General features: G+C 57.4%; 3 protein-coding genes and 8 non-coding genes across 13 annotated transcripts; 5 read left to right on the plus strand and 6 right to left on the minus strand.

The window, feature by feature from the left end:
- Positions 1-431: 431 nt before the first annotated feature.
- On the minus strand, positions 432-546 carry LOC112532952. Its single transcript, XR_003076589.1, has one exon. It is a non-coding gene; the product is annotated as a U5 spliceosomal RNA (small nuclear RNA).
- Positions 547-1,643: 1,097 nt separating this feature from the next.
- Positions 1,644-1,758, minus strand: LOC112532943. The gene has a single exon (XR_003076580.2). It is a non-coding gene; the product is annotated as a U5 spliceosomal RNA (small nuclear RNA).
- Positions 1,759-3,444: 1,686 nt separating this feature from the next.
- On the minus strand, positions 3,445-3,559 carry LOC112532964. The gene has a single exon (XR_003076601.1). It is a non-coding gene; the product is annotated as a U5 spliceosomal RNA (small nuclear RNA).
- A 1,095-nt stretch (positions 3,560-4,654) lies between these two features.
- On the minus strand, positions 4,655-4,769 carry LOC112532965. The gene has a single exon (XR_003076602.1). It is a non-coding gene; the product is annotated as a U5 spliceosomal RNA (small nuclear RNA).
- A 378-nt stretch (positions 4,770-5,147) lies between these two features.
- Positions 5,148-9,509, plus strand: RPS8 (ribosomal protein S8). Its single transcript, NM_001252126.2, has 6 exons — positions 5,148-5,173; positions 5,955-6,061; positions 6,310-6,409; positions 7,428-7,603; positions 8,547-8,676; positions 9,350-9,509. The coding sequence occupies exons 1-6, from the start codon at positions 5,170-5,172 to the stop codon at positions 9,457-9,459; spliced, it is 627 nt and encodes a 208-aa protein (NP_001239055.1). The 5' UTR covers positions 5,148-5,169; the 3' UTR covers positions 9,460-9,509.
- LOC112532948 lies at positions 5,802-5,886 on the plus strand. Its single transcript, XR_003076585.1, has one exon. It is a non-coding gene; the product is annotated as a small nucleolar RNA SNORD55/SNORD39 (small nucleolar RNA).
- On the plus strand, positions 7,833-7,904 carry LOC112532949. Its single transcript, XR_003076586.1, has one exon. It is a non-coding gene; the product is annotated as a small nucleolar RNA SNORD38 (small nucleolar RNA).
- LOC112532950 lies at positions 9,084-9,155 on the plus strand. The gene has a single exon (XR_003076587.1). It is a non-coding gene; the product is annotated as a small nucleolar RNA SNORD38 (small nucleolar RNA).
- A 723-nt stretch (positions 9,510-10,232) lies between the features above and the next one.
- Positions 10,233-10,361, plus strand: LOC112532959. Its single transcript, XR_003076596.1, has one exon. It is a non-coding gene; the product is annotated as a small nucleolar RNA SNORA35 (small nucleolar RNA).
- A 1,546-nt stretch (positions 10,362-11,907) lies between these two features.
- On the minus strand, positions 11,908-15,509 carry BEST4 (bestrophin 4). Of its 3 annotated transcripts, NM_001252125.4 has the most exons (9): positions 15,206-15,509; positions 14,892-14,986; positions 14,222-14,455; positions 13,735-13,889; positions 13,581-13,658; positions 13,329-13,481; positions 12,902-12,982; positions 12,647-12,801; positions 11,908-12,528 (listed from the first exon to the last, which is right to left on the minus strand). In NM_001252125.4, the coding sequence occupies exons 1-9, from the start codon at positions 15,355-15,357 to the stop codon at positions 12,165-12,167; spliced, it is 1,467 nt and encodes a 488-aa protein (NP_001239054.3). In that variant the 5' UTR covers positions 15,358-15,509; the 3' UTR covers positions 11,908-12,164. The 3 variants fall into 3 exon arrangements, with proteins under 3 accessions (NP_001239054.3, XP_015146550.2, XP_015146549.2); XM_015291064.4 differs by lacking the exon at positions 14,892-14,986; XM_015291063.4 differs by lacking the exon at positions 12,902-12,982.
- An 823-nt stretch (positions 15,510-16,332) lies between these two features.
- LOC101748543 (SLIT and NTRK-like protein 4-like) lies at positions 16,333-18,282 on the minus strand. Its single transcript, XM_004936918.5, has 2 exons — positions 18,224-18,282; positions 16,333-18,065 (listed from the first exon to the last, which is right to left on the minus strand). The coding sequence occupies exons 1-2, from the start codon at positions 18,240-18,242 to the stop codon at positions 16,921-16,923; spliced, it is 1,164 nt and encodes a 387-aa protein (XP_004936975.2). The 5' UTR covers positions 18,243-18,282; the 3' UTR covers positions 16,333-16,920.
- Between the last annotated feature and the right edge of the window lie 1,597 nt (positions 18,283-19,879).

The raw sequence follows: 19,879 nt of genomic DNA on the forward strand, positions 1-19,879 counted from the left end.
GGGGAGGGGGAGGGGGGAGGCGGCGCGGTGCAGGCCGGGAAGTGTAGTTCGGAGCGAAGGGGCAGCAGCGCGCATGCGCAACCGCCGCGGTGCGGGACGGGTTGGGCGTTGTCTGTAGCGGGGTTCTGTGCTGCGCTGAGCGGGCGGGGAGCGTAACGCTGTTCTTCGTTCTGCTATTGGGCAGCAGTGAGTAGGTCCGCCAAAGCGGAGCTCCCGATAATCCCACGACACTCAAAAGATGCCACGACATTCGTCCTTGTTCTGCTTCTCACCTGCGATGGTGAGAGGCTCCACCGAAGGGAGACCTCCAAAAGCCCCACGGCACTCGCGCTCGCCCTGCTGTAATCCAGCAGTAGCACAGCCGGGCTAAGGGGAGGCTCCTCGAGCTCCACCACACTCGTGCTTGTTCTGTCATTAACCACAACAGGGATAGCTCCGCCGAAGCGGAGCCTCAAAAAATTCCACGACACTCGTGCTTGTTCCTCTCCACGGAAATCTTTAGTAAAAGGCGAAAGATTTATACGATCTGAAGAGAAACCAGAGTATAACCCCACCCCTTCCCCGCCCCGTGCCCACTGCCCGCCCGCCGCCCCGAGCACGCGGCGATCCCCGCCTTCCTCCGTTCCGTCCGGCACAGCCCGGTCCCGCCCCGCCCCGCCCCGTCCCGTCCCGTCCGGTCCCGGCAGCCGCTCAGGCGCGGGACGGCGGAGCCCGGCGGGGCGCACGGGGCCGCGCGCTGCACTCGGGGTATGCTAATGAGACGTATGCTAATGAGACGTATGCTAACAACGCCGCGCCACGCCCCCCGCGCCCCACCGCTCCAGTTGGGGCGCTGCGCGGGGAGCGCTGTGCCGGACTGCGGAGTGCGCGGAGCTGGGCGGGCAGCGCGGAACTGCGCTGTGCGGGATGTGCTGTGGGGGCTGAGCTGCTGCAACGGAATGGAACTCGAGATGCTCCGTTATCAGCCAGCTTAGCACAACCAAAACGATCCCTCTGTTATTAACAACACGGATAGCTCTGCCGAAGCACAGCCTCACAACTTTCCACGACACTCAAAAATTCCCACGACATTCGTGCTTGTTCTGCTTTTCACCTGCAGTGGTGGAAGGCTCCACTGAAGGGAAGCCTCCAAAAACCCCACGGCACTCAGAAACCCCACGACACTCGTGCTTTTCTTTCTACCCAGCAATGGGATAGCTCTGTGGAAGGGAAATCTCAATCCCACAACACTCGTGCTCATCCTATAGCTCGGTCTGAGTGGAGATTCCAGGCGTTCTGTGACACTCGTGCTTGTTCTGCTATTCACCAGCAGTGAGTAGCTCCACCAAAGGGAAGCCTCCAAAATGCCACGACACTCAAAAGATGCCACGACATCCGTGCTTGTTCTGCCTCTCACCTGCAATGGTGAAAGGCTCCACTGAAGGGAAGCCTCTGAAAACTCCACGGCACTCAGAAACCCCACGACACTCGTGCTTTTGTTTCCACCCAGCAGGGCGATAGCTCTGCAGAAGGGAGGCCTCCAAAAGCCCCACGGCACTCGCGCTCGCCCTGCTGTAATCCAGCAGTAGCACAGCGGGGCTAAGGGGAGGCCCCATGAGCTCCACCACACTCGTGCTTGTTCTGTCATTAACCACAACAGGGATAGCTCCGCCGAAGCGGAGCCTCAAAAAATTCCACGACACTCGTGCTTGTTCCTCTCCACGGAAATCTTTAGTAAAAGGCGAAAGATTTATACGATCTGAAGAGAAACCAGAGTATAACCCCACCCCTTCCCCGCCCCGTGCCCACTGCCCGCCCGCCCGCCCCGAGCACGCGGCGATCCCCGCCTTCCTCCGTTCCGTCCGGCACAGCCCGGTCCCGTCCCGTCCCGTCCCGCCCCGTCCGGTCCCGGCAGCCGCTCAGGCGCGGGACGGCGGAGCCCGGCGGGGCGCACGGGGCTGCGCGCTGCACGCGCGGTATGCTAATGAGGCGTATGCTAATGAGATGTATGCTAACAACGCCGCGCCACGCCCCCCGCGCCCCACCGCTCCAGTTGGGGCGCTGCGCGGGGAGCGCTGTGCCGGACTGCGGAGTGCGCGGAGCTGGGCGGGCAGCGCGGAACTGCGCTGTGCGGGATGTGCTGTGGGGGCTGAGCTGCTGCAACGGAATGGAACTCGAGATGTTCCGTTATCAGTCAGCTTAGCACAACCGAAACGATCCCTCTGTTATTAACAACACGGATAGCTCTGCCGAAGCAGAGCCTCACAACTTTCCACGACACTCAAAAATTGCCACGACATTCGTGCTTGTTCTGCTTTTCACCTGCACTGGTGAAAGGCTCCACTGAAGGGAAGCCTCCGAAAACCCCACGGCACTCAGAAACCCCACGACACTCGTGCTTTTCTTTCTACCCAGCAATGGCATAGCTCTGTGCAAGGGAAATCTCAATCCCACGACACTCGTGCTCATCCTATAGCTCGGTCTGAGTGGAGATTCCAGTCGTTCTGTGACACTCGTGCTTGTTCTGCTATTCACCAGCAGTGAGTAGCTCCACCAAGGGGAAGCCTCCAAAATTCCATGACACTCAAAAGATGCCACGACATTCGTGCTTGTTCTGCCTCTCACCTGCAATGGTGAAAGGCTTCACTGAAACAATGCTGAGAGGCTCCACTGAAGGGAAGCCTCCAAAAACCCCACGACACTCAGAAACCCCACGACACTCGTGCTTTTGTTTCTACCCAGCAATGGCATAGCTCTGTGGAAGGGAAATCTCAATCCCATGACACTCGTGCTCATCCTATAGCTCGGTCTGAGTGGAGATTCCAAAAGCTTTGTGACACTCGTTCTGTCATTAACAATGACAGGGATAGCTCTGCCGAAGCAGAGCAAGAGAACATTCCACGACACTCAAAACACGACATTCGTGCTTGTTCTGCTTCTCACCTGCAGTGGTGAAAGGCTCCACTGAAGGGAAGCCTCATAAAACCCCACGGCACTCAGAAATCCCACGACACTCGTGCTCGTGCTACCCAGCAATGGGATAGCTCTCTGGAAGGGAAATCTCAATCCCACAACACTCGTGCTTGTCCTATAGCTCGGTCTGAGTGGAGATTCCAAAAGCTTTGTGACACTCATTCTATAGCTCTGCTGAAGCAGAGCAAGAGAACATTCCACGACACTCAAAAATTCTCACGACATCCGTGCTTGTTCTGCTTCTCACCTGCAGTGGTGAAAGGCTCCACTGAAGGGAAGCCTCCCAGAACCCCACGGCACTCAGAAATCCCACGACACTCGTGCTGGTTTCCACCCAGCAGGGCGATAGCTCTGCAGAAGGGAGGCCTCCAAAAGCCCCACGGCACTCGCGCTCGCCCTGCTGTAATCCAGCAATAGCAACCCCGGGCTAAGGGGAGGCTCCATGAGCTCCACCACACTCGTGCTTGTTCTGTTATTAACCACAACAGGGATAGCTCCGCCGAAGCGGAGCCTCAAAAAATTCCACGACACTCGTGCTTGTTCCTCTCCACGGAAATCTTTAGTAAAAGGCGAAAGATTTATACGATCTGAAGAGAAACCAGAGTATAACCCCACCCCTTCCCCGCCCCGTGCCCACTGCCCGCCCGCCGCCCCGAGCACGCGGCGATCCCCGCCTTCCTCCGTTCCGTCCGGCACAGCCCGGTCCCGCCCCGCCCCGCCCCGCCCCTCCCCGTCCGGTCCCGGCAGCCGCTCAGGCGCGGGACGGCGGAGCCCGGCGGGGCGCACGGGGCCGCGCGCTGCACGCGGGGTATGCTAATGAGGCGTATGCTAATGAGATGTATGCTAACAACGCCGCGCCACGCCCCCCGCGCCCCACCGCTCCAGTTGGGGCGCTGCGCGGGGAGCGCTGTGCCGGACTGCGGAGTGCGCGGAGCTGGGCGGGCAGCGCGGAACTGCGCTGTGCGGGATGTGCTGTGGGGGCTGAGCTGCTGCAACGGAATGGAACTCGAGATGCTCCGTTATCAGCCAGCTTAGCACAACCAAAACGATCCCTCTGTTATTAACAACACGGATAGCTCTGCCGAAGCAGAGCCTCACAACTTTCCACGACACTCAAAAATTGCCACGACATTCGTGCTTGTTCTGCTTTTCACCTGCAGTGGTGAAAGGCTCCACCAAAGGGAAGCCTCCGAAAACCCCATGGCACTCAGAAACCCCACGACACTCGTGCTGTTGTTTCTACCCAGCAATGGGATAGCTCTGTGGAAGGGAAATCTCAATCCCACGACACTCGTGCTCATCCTATAGCTCGGTCTGAGTGGAGATTCCAGACGTTCTGTGACACTCGTGCTTGTTCTGCTATTCACCAGCAGTGAGTAGCTCCACCAAGGGGAAGCCTCCAAAATTCCATGACACTCAAAAGATGCCACGACATCCGTGCTTGTTCTGCCTCTCACCTGCAGTGGTGAAAGGCTCCACTGAAGGGAAGCCTCATAAAACCCCACGGCACTCAGAAACCCCACGACACTCGTGCTGGTTTCCACCCAGCAGGGCGATAGCTCCACCGAAGGGAGGCCTCCAAAAACCCCACGGCACTCGCGCTCGCCCTGCTGTAATCCAGCAGTAGCACAGCAGGGCTAAGGAGAGGCTCCTAGCGCTCTATAACACTCGTGTTTATTCTGCCATTAACCACAACAGGGATAGCTCCGCCGAAGCGGAGCCTCAAAAAATTCCACGACACTCGTGCTTGTTCCTCTCCACGGAAATCTTTAGTAAAAGGCGAAAGATTTATACGATCTGAAGAGAAACCAGAGTATAACTGCCTCCTTTCCCGGCCCTCATCCCCCGGCCCGCCCACCTCCCTCAGCACACGGCGATCCCCGCCCGCCCCACTTCTCCCGCCCCTCCCGGCCCCGCACTATCGCGTCCCGCTCTCAGCCCCGCACAGCCCCGAGAGACCCCCGGGAGCGGCGGCGCAGCACAGCGCTGTCGGGTCCCGGCGGCCGCGGTGCACGCTGGGTATGCATATTATGAAGCTGTATGCTAATGAGGGCCTCAGACAGGCCGGTCAGCTTCCGGGTTCCCGTCTTTGCGGTTTCTCTTGGCAACGGCGCCCGCCCCCCGTGGCGGCGCGATGATGTCACGGCCTCGCGAGAATTCGCGGCGGCATACCGCCCCGTGATCCTTTGCGCCGCCTCTTTGCGCCGGTGCTGCGCCATGGGTGAGTTGGGTTTCCGCGGGGCCTGCGTGTCATCCGCCGCCATCCGTTCGCTGTGCTGCCGCTGCCTGTTCCTATTCTATCTCAAGTGGCGGCGGGGGGGTGCCGCCATCCCCTGCTGCTTATCTTTGGGGACGGCCGGGGCTGCGCCGAGCAGTAGGCGGCAGAATGGTGCCTAGGCTCAACATGGCGTCCGGGGGGGGGGCGGCCCCGCCGGGCCTCAGCGTGGGGCTCCTTCATAACGATGTGTTCGCGGGGTGGATCGGGCCTTCCGCCAGCCCGCAGCAGGTGGGATGGGTTTGCAGGGTGGTGGGATTAGGGCTGAGTGCCTGTAGGACACTCTGCAGCCTGGCTGGGAGGAGGGCGGGTTCATGTGCCTTTTCCTAAGGGGACGCTGCCGTTTGGTGGTATGGCGGTTTTTTTCCTAGCACGCTCTGCCAGATTCAGTCGGTGTTTTAAAGCCTCTCTTGTTGCGGACTGAACTGCTTGATATGTGATGCTCCTTACCGGGTCTTGTAAGGTAAGCTGGGGGGCTGCGGCCCAGAGAGCACTAGGGAACCCTGCAGACGTGCTGGATAGAAGCAGCCTGCTCTGTGCAGCCGTGCTGGAAGGGTAGGGATCACGACGCCTCTGAGTCTCAATGATGAAGCTTCTCTGACTGCTGCATAAAGCTGAGTGTGCTGTGCGGATGCCAACCTTGGAGAGCTGAGGACTCAGAGCTGCGCCCCGCTGTGGGCGGGTGGGGTCCGTGGCACGACCTGACTGCACCGCTCCCTCCATTCAGGTATCTCCAGGGACAACTGGCATAAGCGTCGCAAGACTGGGGGCAAGAGGAAGCCCTACCACAAGAAGAGGAAGTATGAGCTGGGGCGGCCTCCTGCCAACACTAAGGTGGGTGATTGGTGGCGGGCGGTCAGTCGATTTCCAGACGTGCTTTGCTGATTTTAGCAACGAGAGGCAATGGGAGTGATGAAATTTTCACCTTAGGTAGATACGACAGACTGTTCTGGTCGTTAACTGTATCTGCCAATGCTGGGGTTTGTCATAGTTACACTGACCACGTTGCCTTCCAGCTTAAGCACCCCTCGTGGTGTGCTGCGTGCTGACACCAGCAGCACCGATTATTTCTCTGTCTGTAGATTGGGCCACGCCGGATTCATACAGTGAGGGTTCGTGGTGGTAATAAGAAGTACCGTGCCCTTCGGTTGGATGTTGGCAACTTCTCTTGGGGCTCTGAATGTAAGTACATCATCGGTGTGATGCGACTGAAATGCGTTTCTACAGCTGTGGCAGTCTGCAGGACTGCTAATGGGTGAGAGGGGTGATGAAGCGAGGATAGATTTTTGGGCTGGATTTGAAGCAGTACGCACGGTGATGATAACTGTGACCTTATGTGGCCTTGGGAGGCTTGGATGTCTGCTGGGTTCACAATGATTGGGGTGTCATAGTTACACTGAAGGGCGTGCTTATATTGCCTGCTTAATGGGATGGGGGAATTACCCTGGGGCAAAAAAAGAGGCTACCTACAGATCTTCATAAATGCAGCTTGTATGCTGAACAGCTTATTGACAAGCTCACTGTTTCTTAGTGATGGAAGAGCAGTGTCTAAAATGAAAAGTGCTGTCATTTGTAGGCAGTACTGCAGTAATGAGGGGACTGAGCTCACCTTGCAGAACAAGGATGAGGTACATGAGTGAAGAGAGGGAAACCTGTTGGTTTTTTTTTTTTACCTGTCCTTTGTATGACAGCTGCTAAATGCAATTGCTGAATGCTTCAGGTGGGCCATGAAGAGTGAAAGCCTTCCTCTATCAATTTATTCAAAATCTCTCATCCTGTAAAAATGGCTCCCATTCCATGCTGCATTCAGCTCAGCTAATTTGGCAATTGTAGGAGGCACGTGCAGGATTGAGCCCTCTGTGTGGTGTTGGTTGGCATCTGCTAAGGTATCTTCCGCTCCAGAAATCTGCTGTTGAGCATTATTTAGTTGTCTTAGAGATCACTTCATTCAGCCCCACAGGTTTCGGTTTCTCATCTACGATGGATCTTTTTCCACATGCAGACTTTCGTTCTAGCATCAGATTTGAATTGATGGAATAACAAAAGATAAATGTCAGCTAAATTAAAGTCAGTGCCAGGGGGCTGGAGGACATTTGAGGGGATGATGTGAGCTGGCTTTAGGGTATGCCTGAGATGCTGCAGAGTGTATTCTCAGCTGTCTGATCCCTATAGGTTTGAATTCATGCTCTTCTTTTGAAAGGCTGCACTCGCAAGACCAGAATCATTGATGTTGTCTACAATGCTTCCAACAACGAGCTGGTGCGGACAAAGACCCTGGTGAAGAACTGCATCGTTCTCGTTGACAGCACGCCGTACCGGCAGTGGTACGAAGCCCACTATGCCTTGCCCCTTGGACGCAAGAAGGGTGCCAAGCTGGTACGTATGCCTGGAGTTGCTCAGTTTCTTGGGAGCTAGCTGTTGTGATGTGAGTGAACAACACCTGCCAGCACTGATTGGGTTCCTGGCAGTGATAGTGCTGGTCATGTGGGCTGCCTTCCCATCAATTCCCAGAATAAGTCAGGTTCTGTTAAGGGAGTATTCAGGACCACAGAGTTCTCTGAGATATCACACTTGGTTGTGCACAAGGGCCTGCCTGCAGATCTGTCTTCTAATGATGATACTTCTGTCCAGTTCTGCTACTGAAGGGAGAGCGATGACACTTGTGATGCTGAGGAAGACTTTGCGGTCAGGTCCTTGTGCTGAGGGATTGCTGTCCTCTGATTTAAAAGCTCATGGGCTACTAACTAAACTTGTACTTGCTTTTAAGTGTCTTAAAGTGTCTTTATCCAGTTTCATTGTCTCAAATTTCAACATCCAAACTCTAGATTGTTTAAAGTTGAACACCTGTGTGTAGTATTCAGCTTAAGGTGGTCTTGTATTAAAAATAAAGCCCTCGTTGGCTCACCCACTGTGTGGTTCAGAGCACGGAGAGAGCTTATAAGTTGTCTGCCAGGAATTGCACCACACCCGCGTGCTCTCATGTCTGGAGAAGGAGAGTATTCACTTTCCTGGGGGGATAACTAATTGATGAGGCCTTTGCAGTTTCATCTGTCTTGGGGTGTTTCCTGAGGACACTGTCCTTTGTTGTCAACAGTGACTCCAGTCAGTAATATTTCATTTCTTGACCTCAAAAGTGAAAAGCAGCACTTGATTCTGTTAAGTATTTGTGCCTTGAAAAGGTGTGACTTGGGACGTAACAGTACTTGTAACAAAATCCTTCTATTTTCACTGAAGATCTGCTCCTGCAAGAAATAACCATGTACTTAACCTTGTCTTCAGTTTATGCTGACCTTGTCTTTACATATGGGCTTGTTTTTAGACACCTGAGGAAGAAGAAATCTTGAACAAGAAGCGTTCAAAGAAGATCCAGAAGAAATATGATGAGCGGAAGAAGAATGCCAAGATAGCCAGTATTCTTGAGGAGCAGTTCCAGCAAGGAAAGCTACTGGGTGAGTCCCTGGGAGCATTAGTGTAGGTGGGGATGAGGGAATCAGTCAGCAGTGCCAGAGCAGATACTGTTCTTGTTCCTGGGATCACATCAAGCTGTGTCTACGAGCTATGATAAAGCTAACTGCAAGGTGAAAGCAGTGGGAGAGTTCTCCCTGCCTGCACGTGTGTCTTCTGGGTGTTAAGAGTAACTGTTCCTGTACTTCATCTGGAGATAGCCCAGCACTGAAGCACTGGGAGAGACAGGTAGCAAACCTGCCTTTTTAGCCTTGAGGAAGGTGATGGGGCTTGAGACCTGCAAAATGAGTGAAGACATACGAGTGTACTGTGTTTCAGGAAAAGCTCAGCATGTACATGAGCAGTTTTAGCACTTTCAAGTTTTGTTGTGAATAGTTCAGTGTTTTGAAGTCTTCTGGTGATGAGACCTTTGTCCAGTTCTGCTACTGAATTTGAGGGATGACTGTTTGGAGATCTGAAGAGGACTTCATTGTGGGTGTAGAGCAGGTTCAAGAGCACGGTATCTTGGGGGAGGTACTTAAACCAGCACATAAGCTGGAATGAGCAAGGACCAGCAACGTACATGCTTTTGCAGAGAGACTGCAAGTAATGTGTTCTTCAATTTGTGTATATACTATAGGGAATTATTTAACTTAACTGAATGAGTTCTCCTTGCAGCCTGCATTGCCTCCAGACCTGGACAGTGTGGCCGAGCTGATGGCTATGTGTTGGAAGGCAAGGAATTAGAGTTCTACCTGAGGAAGATCAAGGCCAGAAAAGGCAAATGAAAATCAACTATTCTCCTGAAAGAGCCAATAAACATGCGCGTCTCCTGTAATAAATGGGTCGTGTGCTTATTTGTGTGCACGGGGGGCTTGGCTAGCTCCTTATGATACATGAAAGCAAGAAGGCTCTCCTGGCATCACTGAGTACTTTTCTGTTTTGAGGTAAACTCTGACCCTGCTTGCTGTTGATTAAAACCTCTCACTGGGTTCTGCAGCGGTGCCTTAGTGAACCAAGTGGATGTGGAAGAGTTGTCAGCAGGGATCAACAGCTGCCTGCTGCCTAATCCCAGAGTGCCAAAAACTCAACATTGGCAACTTTGGGAGATTTTTTTTTTCATCTTGCACAGATATTTGTAAAAGACATGGGATGAAGCTCAAATGGCAGATTTCCAATACTAAAAAAACAGGACTGCAGAGGGAAGGTGTAGATGTCCATTCCTGCTGGAGTTTGGCTTTTTGGGAGCACACGTGTTCCCCTTCTCCCTCTGGTACCTTAGGTAAGCACTGACTGCACTGGGGGCCGTGCCCAGCTGCCTCAGGAGGAGGGTGCCCACTTAGCTTCAGAGCTGCAGCAGTGCATTTGTTAGACTGCATCTGCGCTGCATCTGGCTGAAAGCAGATGTCACAGCCCTGGCCCCTGCAGCTGGTATCTCCTGCCATTTCTCTGTCCTCTGGTTGGTGCCAGCAGCCCTATTTGCTGTGGCCTGGTGCTTTCTGCCTGGCTGCACGCTCACCTTCAAGGTCCAGTATCGTGTCCTAAACCAGCTGTTGGCTGTCTGCACTGGTCATTGACTAGCTGGTCTTTCCCTGACCTCCTGGTCTCATTCTAGTGCAAGAGAAATCCCTTCTAGCAGAAGGGCCAGGCTCTCTTTGTGGCCTACCCCTTTCGAATGCTGGGTACAACCTCCAGCTTTTTACGTTGTCACATCAGGATTGGGATGCTGTGATGAGCTTTTTCCCCTTGTTCGGGAGCGTCTGGTGATGAGTAACTTTACAAAGTCACTGTAACATCCAGGCTTCTAGTTCCCAAGTGCTCTGGGCAGGCTGAGTGTTCACCCACCTGGTGCCAGCTAAGTGCGTGCCCTGCATACCTGACCCACTCATACATTCTTATAAAAGCCTCATTTGTTCATGGGAATGCTCTGATGAGATGGAAACTGGCTGTGACCCAAACCTCGTGCTGTACTCTCAGCTGGAGGGGTCTGCGATCAGCTGTGCCCCCAGCAGAGCTGTAGTGAACCAAATGTGCAACCCCATCGTGGTGCCTCTTTCCATCGGGCAGCCCTTACGTTCCTTCATTGAGTAAGGTGCTGAGCTCCAGCACTTCGGAGAGGACCACCTGCCTCACTAATAATGCTGTCTTAGGGGTTTTCCTGTGGTGCTCGCCCTGGTAGCAGACAGCAGGAGGTGCTAGCGGGCACAGCTGACCTGAGCTGCAGGGGTTCGTCCTGCTTTGCTGGCAGGTGCTGGGGGTGGATAGATAAACCAACCATCAGCCAGTGGTGCCACTGCCATGCAACCCAGATCTGTGCTCACAAGGGTGAAACGGCCACTTGGGAGTCTCAGCGCAGGGCCTGGCTGGGCGTGATGTTTGCACAAGCACATTCTTTCTCCATAGTGATCCCGTGTAAACTTTCCCTGCTTTCTAGCAACGCGTTCTGCAGAGAGGTGCGGCGGCTGCGATAAAGGCCATTGGGAGGGATGCGTCACAGCAGCTTCCTCCGTGTTCACGTCGCACCACTCACCCTCTGCAGAGAGCAAACAGGTTTCAGGGAGTTCCTGGGGGGACTTTGGACAGAGGGAGAAACTGAGATGAGTGCTGGGGTAAGGGCAGGGGCTGTAAACCTCGCCACGATGGGCAGGATTATGGCTGATCCATCAACGGTCAGCACTGCTATCACTGCTGCCAAGGGTGACAGCCCGTGGGAACGCAGCCGGCACCCATTGCTGTGCTGCAGGGACATGGGAACGGGGCAGGATGGCAGCTAGCCAGGGTGTGTGGCACCACCAGTCCCCGTGGTGACACGGGCACAAGGCCTTGTGCAGCTGGGAAGTAGGAGGCATCGCTCCTGGCATAGCTGTGTGCGGTGATTTACAGCAAGCGTGCAATGCGCTGAGCCAGAGAGGTGCTGGGTTACATACTGCTTGCACTTGGATAGGGTCATGAGTGCCAGCGCCTTTGTCAGGCCTGGATTAATTCTGGCTAAGGTCTTTAGAAAGGGGATTTTTAGCAGCCCTGCTGATAGACTCATGGAGAACACGTCTGGATGGGGGAATCCATCTGCCGAGGCTGAAAGCACCTTTTGCTTTGTAGCATGCAGCTGTGTTACCTGGTCTGAAGCACCACAGACGTTGCAGCGTCAGCCCGTGGGATGGAATTCACCCACTTTTAGGATGTGATCAATGTTCCTGCCCCTCACTGCTGGGGGTGACAACAAAGGTCTTCAAAGCCAAGGCTGGCAAGAACTTTATTAAGATTGAGGGTACATCCCACCATGATGCTGAACACATTTGCTCTGTCCTGGCTCAGTGCCTGGGCTGTCCCCTTGGCAGCAGGCAGTGCGCCTGGCCAGCTGTGAGTGGTGGCATCACCCCGACTCATCAACACCTCCCCACCACCCCGGGGACAAACCCTGGTTCAGAACTGGTGAGGCCCTGCTTCTGGCCAGGGAGTGCTGGGGGTGCAGGGAGACGGCTCTCCCACCTCCTCATGGCTCCCCAGCCCCTGGCTGCTCAGCGTCGATGCTCTCTTTGGATGGTGCCTCCACCTGGATCAGCGGCAGCTTCTGCCCATTGGAGGCCTTTGGGGAGCGGGGGCTGCCCCTCTGGCTCTCCTCATCCTCCGTCTCCTCCTCCTCGATGCGGCCGACGGCCTCGGGGTCCTCGGAGTGGGCAGTGCTGTCCCCCCGGGCACGCCGCAGGTGGGGGGTGGCTCGGCCACCTCGACCAAAATTTTTGATGCTGATGGCAGGGGATGCGGCGGCGAGGAAGCGGCTGAGCAGCGGGGTCTGCGTGCGGGCCATGTTCGGCGAGGCCTCCACTGTCTGGCTCTGCTCCATGTCCTCGGTCATGCTGAAGGGCATGGCGGGGTGATTAGGATGGCCGTGTGTCCCCAAGGTCCCCACTGAGCCTGCCAGATCGGTGGTAGGGACTCCCTCCACGTTCCAATTGGGGTGTCCCATGCACTCACCGCATGTCAAAGGTGGAGCCCAGGAAGGAAGGCTTCAGGGTCTCGGCGGCAGTGGCTATGGTGTAGGGGGGCTGAGCCGTGGACTCATTCCAGTACTTGTCCTTGGTGGCCGGCGGCAGGTTCTGGTACATGTCATCCACCGACAGCAGGGACACCTAGGCATGGCAGGGACAGGGTCAGGGACAGCTCCCATCGGCACCTTGCTGGGTGTCCACACGCCCACCCAACCCATTGACAGCTCAGGGCAGGACCCACCTGCAGGTTTCTGTCTATCAACTTATTGGTCTCAAAGTCATCATCGTCTTCCCCAAAAGGGTTAATGATCTGCTCTGCAACCTGGGGAGGGAGGGGACAGGTGACACAGGGACACAGGGACAAGGACAGGGACACCTTCCCACAGGGCTCTCCATCCTTCCGTCCACATAGAATCATAGAACGTAATCATAGAATCATTCGGGTTGCAAAAGACCACTAAGATCATCCAGTCCAACCGCTGACCCATCACTACCATGTCCACCAAACTATGAAACATGAAGCAGACCAGTGTCCCATGTCCCATCTACCCAGTGCCCTGCTGTGGCATGTCCCCAAGGGCTGCAGGCAATGCTGGTGCCATGGGATTCCGTGGGCCCTGGGCCAGGAACCCCTTAAGGCACATCCTAGCCACGTGGCCGCATCTCACCTTCAGCCAGCCGGCGTAGAAGAAGAACTGCAGGAGGGTAGAGAGGGGGATGTACATATCCAGGTCTCCCTCCTGCCCTGGCTCCAGCGGCTCCAGGAACTGCCGCCCAATGAGGCAGAAGGCAAAGAAGGAGTACACAGCAATGGTAACCACCTGCATGGGGAACATGGGAACAGAAGGTGACAGTGAAGGGAGACAATCCGAGCAGTGCCCTATGCTCCAAGACACTGCTGCTGGGCTGGGGTCACCCACCTGCGTGTACACCAGCGGGATGCTGATCCAGTCGTAGTGGAACAGCATGCTGCACTTGGCCCGGAACAGGTTCAGCTCCTGGCAGGGAGGCACAGGTGGGTTTTTCCCTATCCTCCATAGTTCTCAGCCCCTTGCACACCTGATGCCAACTCACATCCATCAGCAGGCGTAGGGCAACGTCATCACGGATGCGGCCATCGCGCCGAGCCTGGGCCGCCAGGTTGGTGAACCAGACGCAGGGAATCCAGTACTTGTTGAAGTCCGAGTACAGGCTCTCAAACTGCTTGCGCTCATCCTGCGTCATGAAGCCTGCAGCAAGGCAGAGGGTCAGCACCATGGATCCCATGATGAAGGGGAAGGGACCTCTGGGGGACGTGATTTTGGGAATGGTCACAATGGGAATCTGGTTCTGCATGGAACCCACAGCCATGGGGGACGTGGGTGAGCAGAGAAGACATAGGCGTCTTTGGGGACAAATGCCTATTTAGGGAAATAAGCTCTCCACACCATGGTTGGGTGCCGCCTCCGAGGGGTTGGGGATGCGTATTAGCAGGGCATCCCTACTGCAAACTCCCCCAGAGTGACACCTCCAAGGTCCCCACCTCTCCCACCCCATCATCCTGGGGTCTGTCACCCCTCACCAGCTTCCACCACGTGGTCCATGGTGGGGAAGCGCTTGAGCACCCTGGTGCTGACGGAGCGCAGGATGAGGACGGCCGACAGGTTGGCGTAGCGCACCAGGGTGCGCCGCAGGATCCGACCCCGCTCGTCCTTGCCGTGGACGTTGCTGGAGATGACGCACATGAGCTGGTCAGGCAACGGGATGCTGGTGTACTGCGCCCACCACCGATTCACGATCAGGGTGACATAAAAACCTGCAGAGAGACGTTCCATTGGGAGCTCTGAGCGATTGGGTCCAGGTGAGGATGAACCCGTCAGCGGGGACCCATTGAATTTTTAGGGATGCTCTCCCCAGGGATGGAGATGGAGACATTCCCAACCCTTTCAGGCTGGATATAAGGAAAATTTCTTCTCCAAAAGAGTGGTCGGGCACTGGCACAGACTGACCAGTGGGGTGGTGGTGTCACCATCCCCGCAGGTGTTCAAGAACCCAGGGGATGTGGCACTGAGAGACGTGGTCAGTGGGCATGGTGGGGTGAGTTGGGGTTGGTGGATGAACATCCCATTGGTATCCCCAAGGACAAGAGTGGCTCCAGGAGCTGAGTGTCACTCCCAGGACTCCTCCAGCCCCCAGCCAGGATGGGCAGTGGGGACAGCCCCACAGCAGGGAAGCAGGAGAGGGACCCATACCTAAAACAAAGGACATGGGGATGAGGTCCGTGGAGCGGTTGCAGTACTGAGCCACCTTGGTGTAGAGACGCTTCTGCTCCTCGGTCAGCAGCCGCCTGCAGCAGGCATGGAGCAGGGTCAGGGGTGAGCAGTGGGGCTACCTCAGAACCCCACAGGAGACCATTGTCTGTGTCCTCTTCTCCACCCCAACCCTCCTGGGGGAATCTCTTGAGGACTAGTGGACCATGATTGATGGACCCCTACACATTCCCACCCCCAGATGTGGCCCCTCATGGGTGACACTGAGGGCATAGGAAGCAACACAACCTACTCACCGGTAGACGATGCTGAGCAGCGCATACAGCACCACGAAGACGATGAACTCCTTGTAGAGCAGCTTGTAGATGCTGCCCTTCCAGCGGAAAAGCAGCTTGGAGAAGCCCCCAAAACGGGAGTTGGCGACTTTCAGTGTGTAGGAGACGGTCATGGCAGCACAGCCCCACTCCTTGGGGCAGAAGTACCCTTATCTCACTGCTCAGGGAGGAGCAGAGTCCCTGCTGCTGGCCAGGACATGCACTCACCCCCACACCAAGCACTGGTGCCCATCAGCCAGATCGCTCTGCAACCTCTGCCCATCCCGACTCATGCCCGTGACTTCCCCTAAATACCCCAATGTGGACCCATCAGCCCTGCGGTGATGGATTGGGGCTGTCACAGCCAAGGAACAGGGAACTGAGGCTTGGCCACACCTTGCTGTGACCGGAGATGTCGGTGGGAGCTGTTGGTGCCAGTTCTGGGAAGCGCAGTGCTGGGAAACATGGTGCTGGGAAGCACGGTGCCCAGTGGGGTGCTTTGGGAAGTTCCCCTTAAGACAGGAAAGGACGGCTGGAGGCAGAGAGCCGGAAGGGCAAATCTCAGTGGGACAAAAACCATTGGGAACCATATATGCAGGGAGCAACGGGGCATGCAGTGAGACCACCCCATCCTTGTCCTCATCCCCTATCTATCCGCACCAGTACCAGTGCTCCCAGCCCAGCATCGCCAGAGTCAGCAGCTCCGTCCCATTGTGGGCTGTGCTGGGCAGGAAACACTGCTTCCTTTGCAGGCCATAACGCCGTGTCCCACCCTGCCCGGCTCCCTTCCTGCCTGGCACAGCGCCCAGCTCAGCCTGCGTCGGCTCCGACCATGGAGCTGGGGGCTTCCAGTGCAAGGAATGCCCCTCATACATCCCCCTGCTGCCCCCTGACCTTCTTGTGATGCTGTGGCACGGCTATAGGACACGAGGCTGCAGCAGGGCTGGGACACCCGTGGGTGGAGATAATGGAGGTAATTTACAGCCCCCCCCAACCCCTCCTTACCCGAACACTGTGCCCACAGCTTCCACCAGTGGGCCATAAATCACAGGCTCGGTCCCACAGGTTGGCACCTGCTGTCCCACACCAAGAGAAGGGTGCAGCTGCACTGCCAGGAGTACAATGATTTATTTTCTGTTGGCTGCTCCAGGGCAGGGAAGGCTGCACCCCATGAGCACTTTGCTGACGTGGCCCCAGTCGAGCCCACCTGTGCCCGGTGCTCACACATGCATGTGTACACACGTGCAATGCAGTGGGCACAGTGGGGTGTGCTGGGGGAGCCGGCAGGGCTGCTCCAGGCTGCCCATATGGGGTAGATCTCATTTCTTGTCCCCATACCCCATTATCTGTGGGCTGGGAAGCAGCGGGGCTGCACTGGATGCAGCTGGATGCAGAGAGGACAGAGGTCCTGCTCAGAGGGTCTGGTGCACACAGCGCTGTTGTACAGATGGGACAGCCCCACCTCCTCTCCCTGGGTGCCTGGTGTCCCTGTACACCATCAGCCCACAGCAAACCCCCTGTGCCCTGCCCAGTGCAAGCACGCAGCACATGTAGGGGAGTGCAGCAGAAGGGGTGGCAATTTGGGGGTGCAGCTCTGCAAACAGCCAGTGCAAGGAATGGCATTTTGGTCTGTGCATCCCCCACCCACAGCCACCAGTATGTCCCAGCCAGATCCCAAATCCCAGCCCGGCCACCCATCAGTGCAGCTCGATGTTCTCATACTCCAGGTTGTCCGAGTCCTCCAGCTCAATGCCGGGCACCAGGTTGTAATAGTCGGTCGATTGGTTCATGTAGATCTTCTCCCGGTCAGCGGAGTCCTTCAGCACATCGGTGACACTCACTGTGTCCCCCTCTGTCTCAGGGCTGTCCCGCCGCCCATCGTAGGTTGGAACATGGGATCCCACCTGGATCTCCACCTCCTCATAGAGGTCCCTGCTGCTCTCCTCGGGGGGCTGCAGCAGCACCCGGCTGCCCCGCAGCACCTTCCCCTCGCTCTTGGAGGGGGCAGTGGTTGGCTCATAGGGGACGTAGCGGTGCGGCTCGGGGCACGTGGGCACGTTGCCCCTCTCTGCTGGGGCGGTGTGGCTGCTCCCAAGGCTGTAGTTGGTTTTCCTCTTCCTCCTGCAGAAGCAGCAGGTGATGGCTGCGAGGATGAGGAGGGGAGGCAGGCAGACGAAGAGGGCGGTGAGGCTGCGGTGCTGTTGGCACAGCTCGTCCCGTGGGATGCTCTGCAGCTCCGCACCACGGTGCCGCTCCGGCGTATGGCAGGTGAGAGGGGCAGGAAGGCTGGGGATGCCCTGCAGAGCACCCAGCAGAGCACAGCTGCACTCCCAGCTGTTGTTGGAGAGCTGCAGCTGCAGCAGGGATGGATGCAGGAGGCTGGGGGGGAGGGAGGTCAGTGCGTTGAACCCCAGGTGGAGCTCCTGGAGCTGGGTGGAGGCTTTCAGGAAGGACGCGGGCAGCTCCCGGAGCTGGTTCCCATCCAGATAGAGGACCTTCAAATTAGGGGCATCTTCCAGAAAGCCTCTGGGAAGGCTCTCCAACAGGTTGTGACTTAAGTGCAAGACCTCCAAGGCCGGGGGGACTCCCTGGGCATTGCTGATGGCCGTGATGCCGCAGTGTGAGAGGTAGAGCTGGCGCAGCCCCCGCACGGCCACCAGAGCTCCCCAGTCCAGGTGGGTGACGTTGGATCCGGTGAAGTTGAGGCAGCAGCTCTCGTTGAGCGGAGCTGTGAGGAACGCCTGGAAGTCCACGGGGTGGGTGCAGTTGCAGCCGTCGGGTGCCGGCTCTAGGGCGAAGCTGGCAGCGAGCAGGAGGCCGCCCCATAATAGGGCCACGGTGCCTGCGGGAGGGCGTAGGAGATGGGCGTCCCGCTGCGGGACAGCGCGGGGAGCGGTCCCTCCGCCCGTCCCCACGCTCTGTCCCCGCACCCCGTCCCAGCCCCGTAGCGCCGCTCCCTCCCGGCACTCGGTCCCCCCGCCCGGCAGCCGCCGCCCTCACCTGCCGCCGCCCTCCCCATGCTCCCCGGGCCGCTCCGCGCTCCCCGACGCCGCACCGCCGCCGCCCGGCTCCGCCTCGCCGCGGGGGTGGCCCCGCCGGAACCCGACCGCCCCCGGGCCCGGCCCAGCAGTGCTCGGCCTTCGGTCCCTCTGCTCCGGCCCCTCTCCGGGCTCCTGCTCACTGCGAGCCCTCCGGTAGCGCCGTGCCGACCCCCCGCCCCTTACATCCCATCCGCTCTCCCGCCCACCCCGAAAATCCCGTACTCAAACACCCCTCCCCATCCATCCCCGCCTGCAGAGACCTTTCCAACTTCTCCCCGTCCCCATAGGCTGTGTGCCCCACCAACCCCTTCCTTACCCACTTCGGGCTCAGCCCAATCCCTTTCTCCCAGGGAGGAGGACGGGACCCATCCCATTTGGTGCCCACCCGTGTGTGGGGTGCAGCCCCCACCGCTGCCGTGGGTGGACATGTTCGTGGGATGGGGACCAAAGGGACACCCTTCCAGCACAGGGCTCCTTACGATTTCCTTCCAACCCTCACAGCTCCCAGGATGGGAAGGAGGTGCCCGGCTCGGACACAGCAGCACAGCCCACAGGAAAAGCAGTACTGGAGAGGGGATTCCATACCCCACACTGTGTGTGTGTGCTCAGAGCCCCGAGGAGCTGGGGAAACTGAGGCACGTAGCACAGCGCTGCTGAAGCCTGGGGGGAGGAGGGGGTTCTGCTCCTCTGCCCAGTTTGGGCCACACGTTGCACACCCCAAATTTAAGTGCTTCCTTAATTCGGAGGGATGTGGGTCCTTTTACATCTCCTTGCAGGAAGGATTTGCAGCTTCCCCTCTGCACACCCCCAGCAGCTTGCCCTGCTTCCTTCCCCTGCTCCATCACCTCCCCCTCCTCCTGAGCAGCTGCAGCCCCACGGTCTGTACAGTGAGAAGGACAAGGGAGGGGGAAAACCCTGCTCCTGAGAAGGTCACACACCCTGGGCAGCTCCCCTCTTCCAGGGTCCTTCCTACACCCTGGTGCACCGTGCAGCAGCCACACATTTATGCTCCCCAGCTCCTGCTGCCACTGAGCATCATCAGAGGGGTCCTTGGCAGAGGGGGGGGGGGGAACCTTTCTAAAGAGGTTCTATCCTCCCCATATCTCCAACCAAACAGCTGCAGGCAGGAGAGAGATGGCCTCAGAGCTCCCCTTCTCCAGGCTGCTGCCGTTACCCCATGCTCTCCTCCTACCCACCTGGCAAAACACCCATCCGAGGTGCTCTCTTGCTCTCACGCACCACGCAGGGCTGAGCTGCAAGTGGAGGAGGAGCAGCTCCTGAGCTCCATCCATCCCACAGTGGGGGCGTGGGGGGATATGGGGGAACGTGGGCACCCACTCGTGTCCCTGAGCCCACCCAGACGTGTGGCTCTCAGCGGGAGACACCGCAGTCGATCCCTGCAGGTCCCTGGGGCCTCCCTGCACTCCCGGGTGCCCCCGCCCCCGCGCTGCCACCAAAGGCTCTGCCTGGGGAGCCCCATGCTGGGGCCTCCGTCGGAAAACCAGAGGTGCCCCGTGACGCCACCGCACACAGGGAGCCCTGAGGCCCTGGTGGAAACCATCAGTTTCCCCAAAGGGAGAACCCGTGTCTGCTGCCAGGCAGAGCGTGGGCACGT

Source organism: Gallus gallus, chromosome 8, assembly GCF_016699485.2.
Source record: "Gallus gallus isolate bGalGal1 chromosome 8, bGalGal1.mat.broiler.GRCg7b, whole genome shotgun sequence".
NCBI lineage: Eukaryota > Metazoa > Chordata > Aves > Galliformes > Phasianidae > Gallus > Gallus gallus.

Bases quoted from the DNA above. Each gene is read 5' to 3' on its own strand.
- RPS8 (NM_001252126.2), top strand. The intron at 6,062-6,309 runs GTGGGTGATTGG...CTCTGTCTGTAG, and splicing joins GGCCTCCTGCCAACACTAAG to ATTGGGCCACGCCGGATTCA. The intron at 8,677-9,349 runs GTGAGTCCCTGG...TTCTCCTTGCAG, and splicing joins CCAGCAAGGAAAGCTACTGG to CCTGCATTGCCTCCAGACCT.
- BEST4 (NM_001252125.4), bottom strand. From the start codon at position 15,357: ATGACCGTCTCCTACACACTGAAAGTCGCCAACTCCCGTTTTGGGGGC. The intron at 13,659-13,734 runs GTGAGTTGGCAT...CCTCCCTGCCAG, and splicing joins CCCTACGCCTGCTGATGGAT to GAGCTGAACCTGTTCCGGGC. The intron at 12,983-13,328 runs GTGAGATGCGGC...CTCCCTCCCCAG, and splicing joins TCTACGCCGGCTGGCTGAAG to GTTGCAGAGCAGATCATTAA.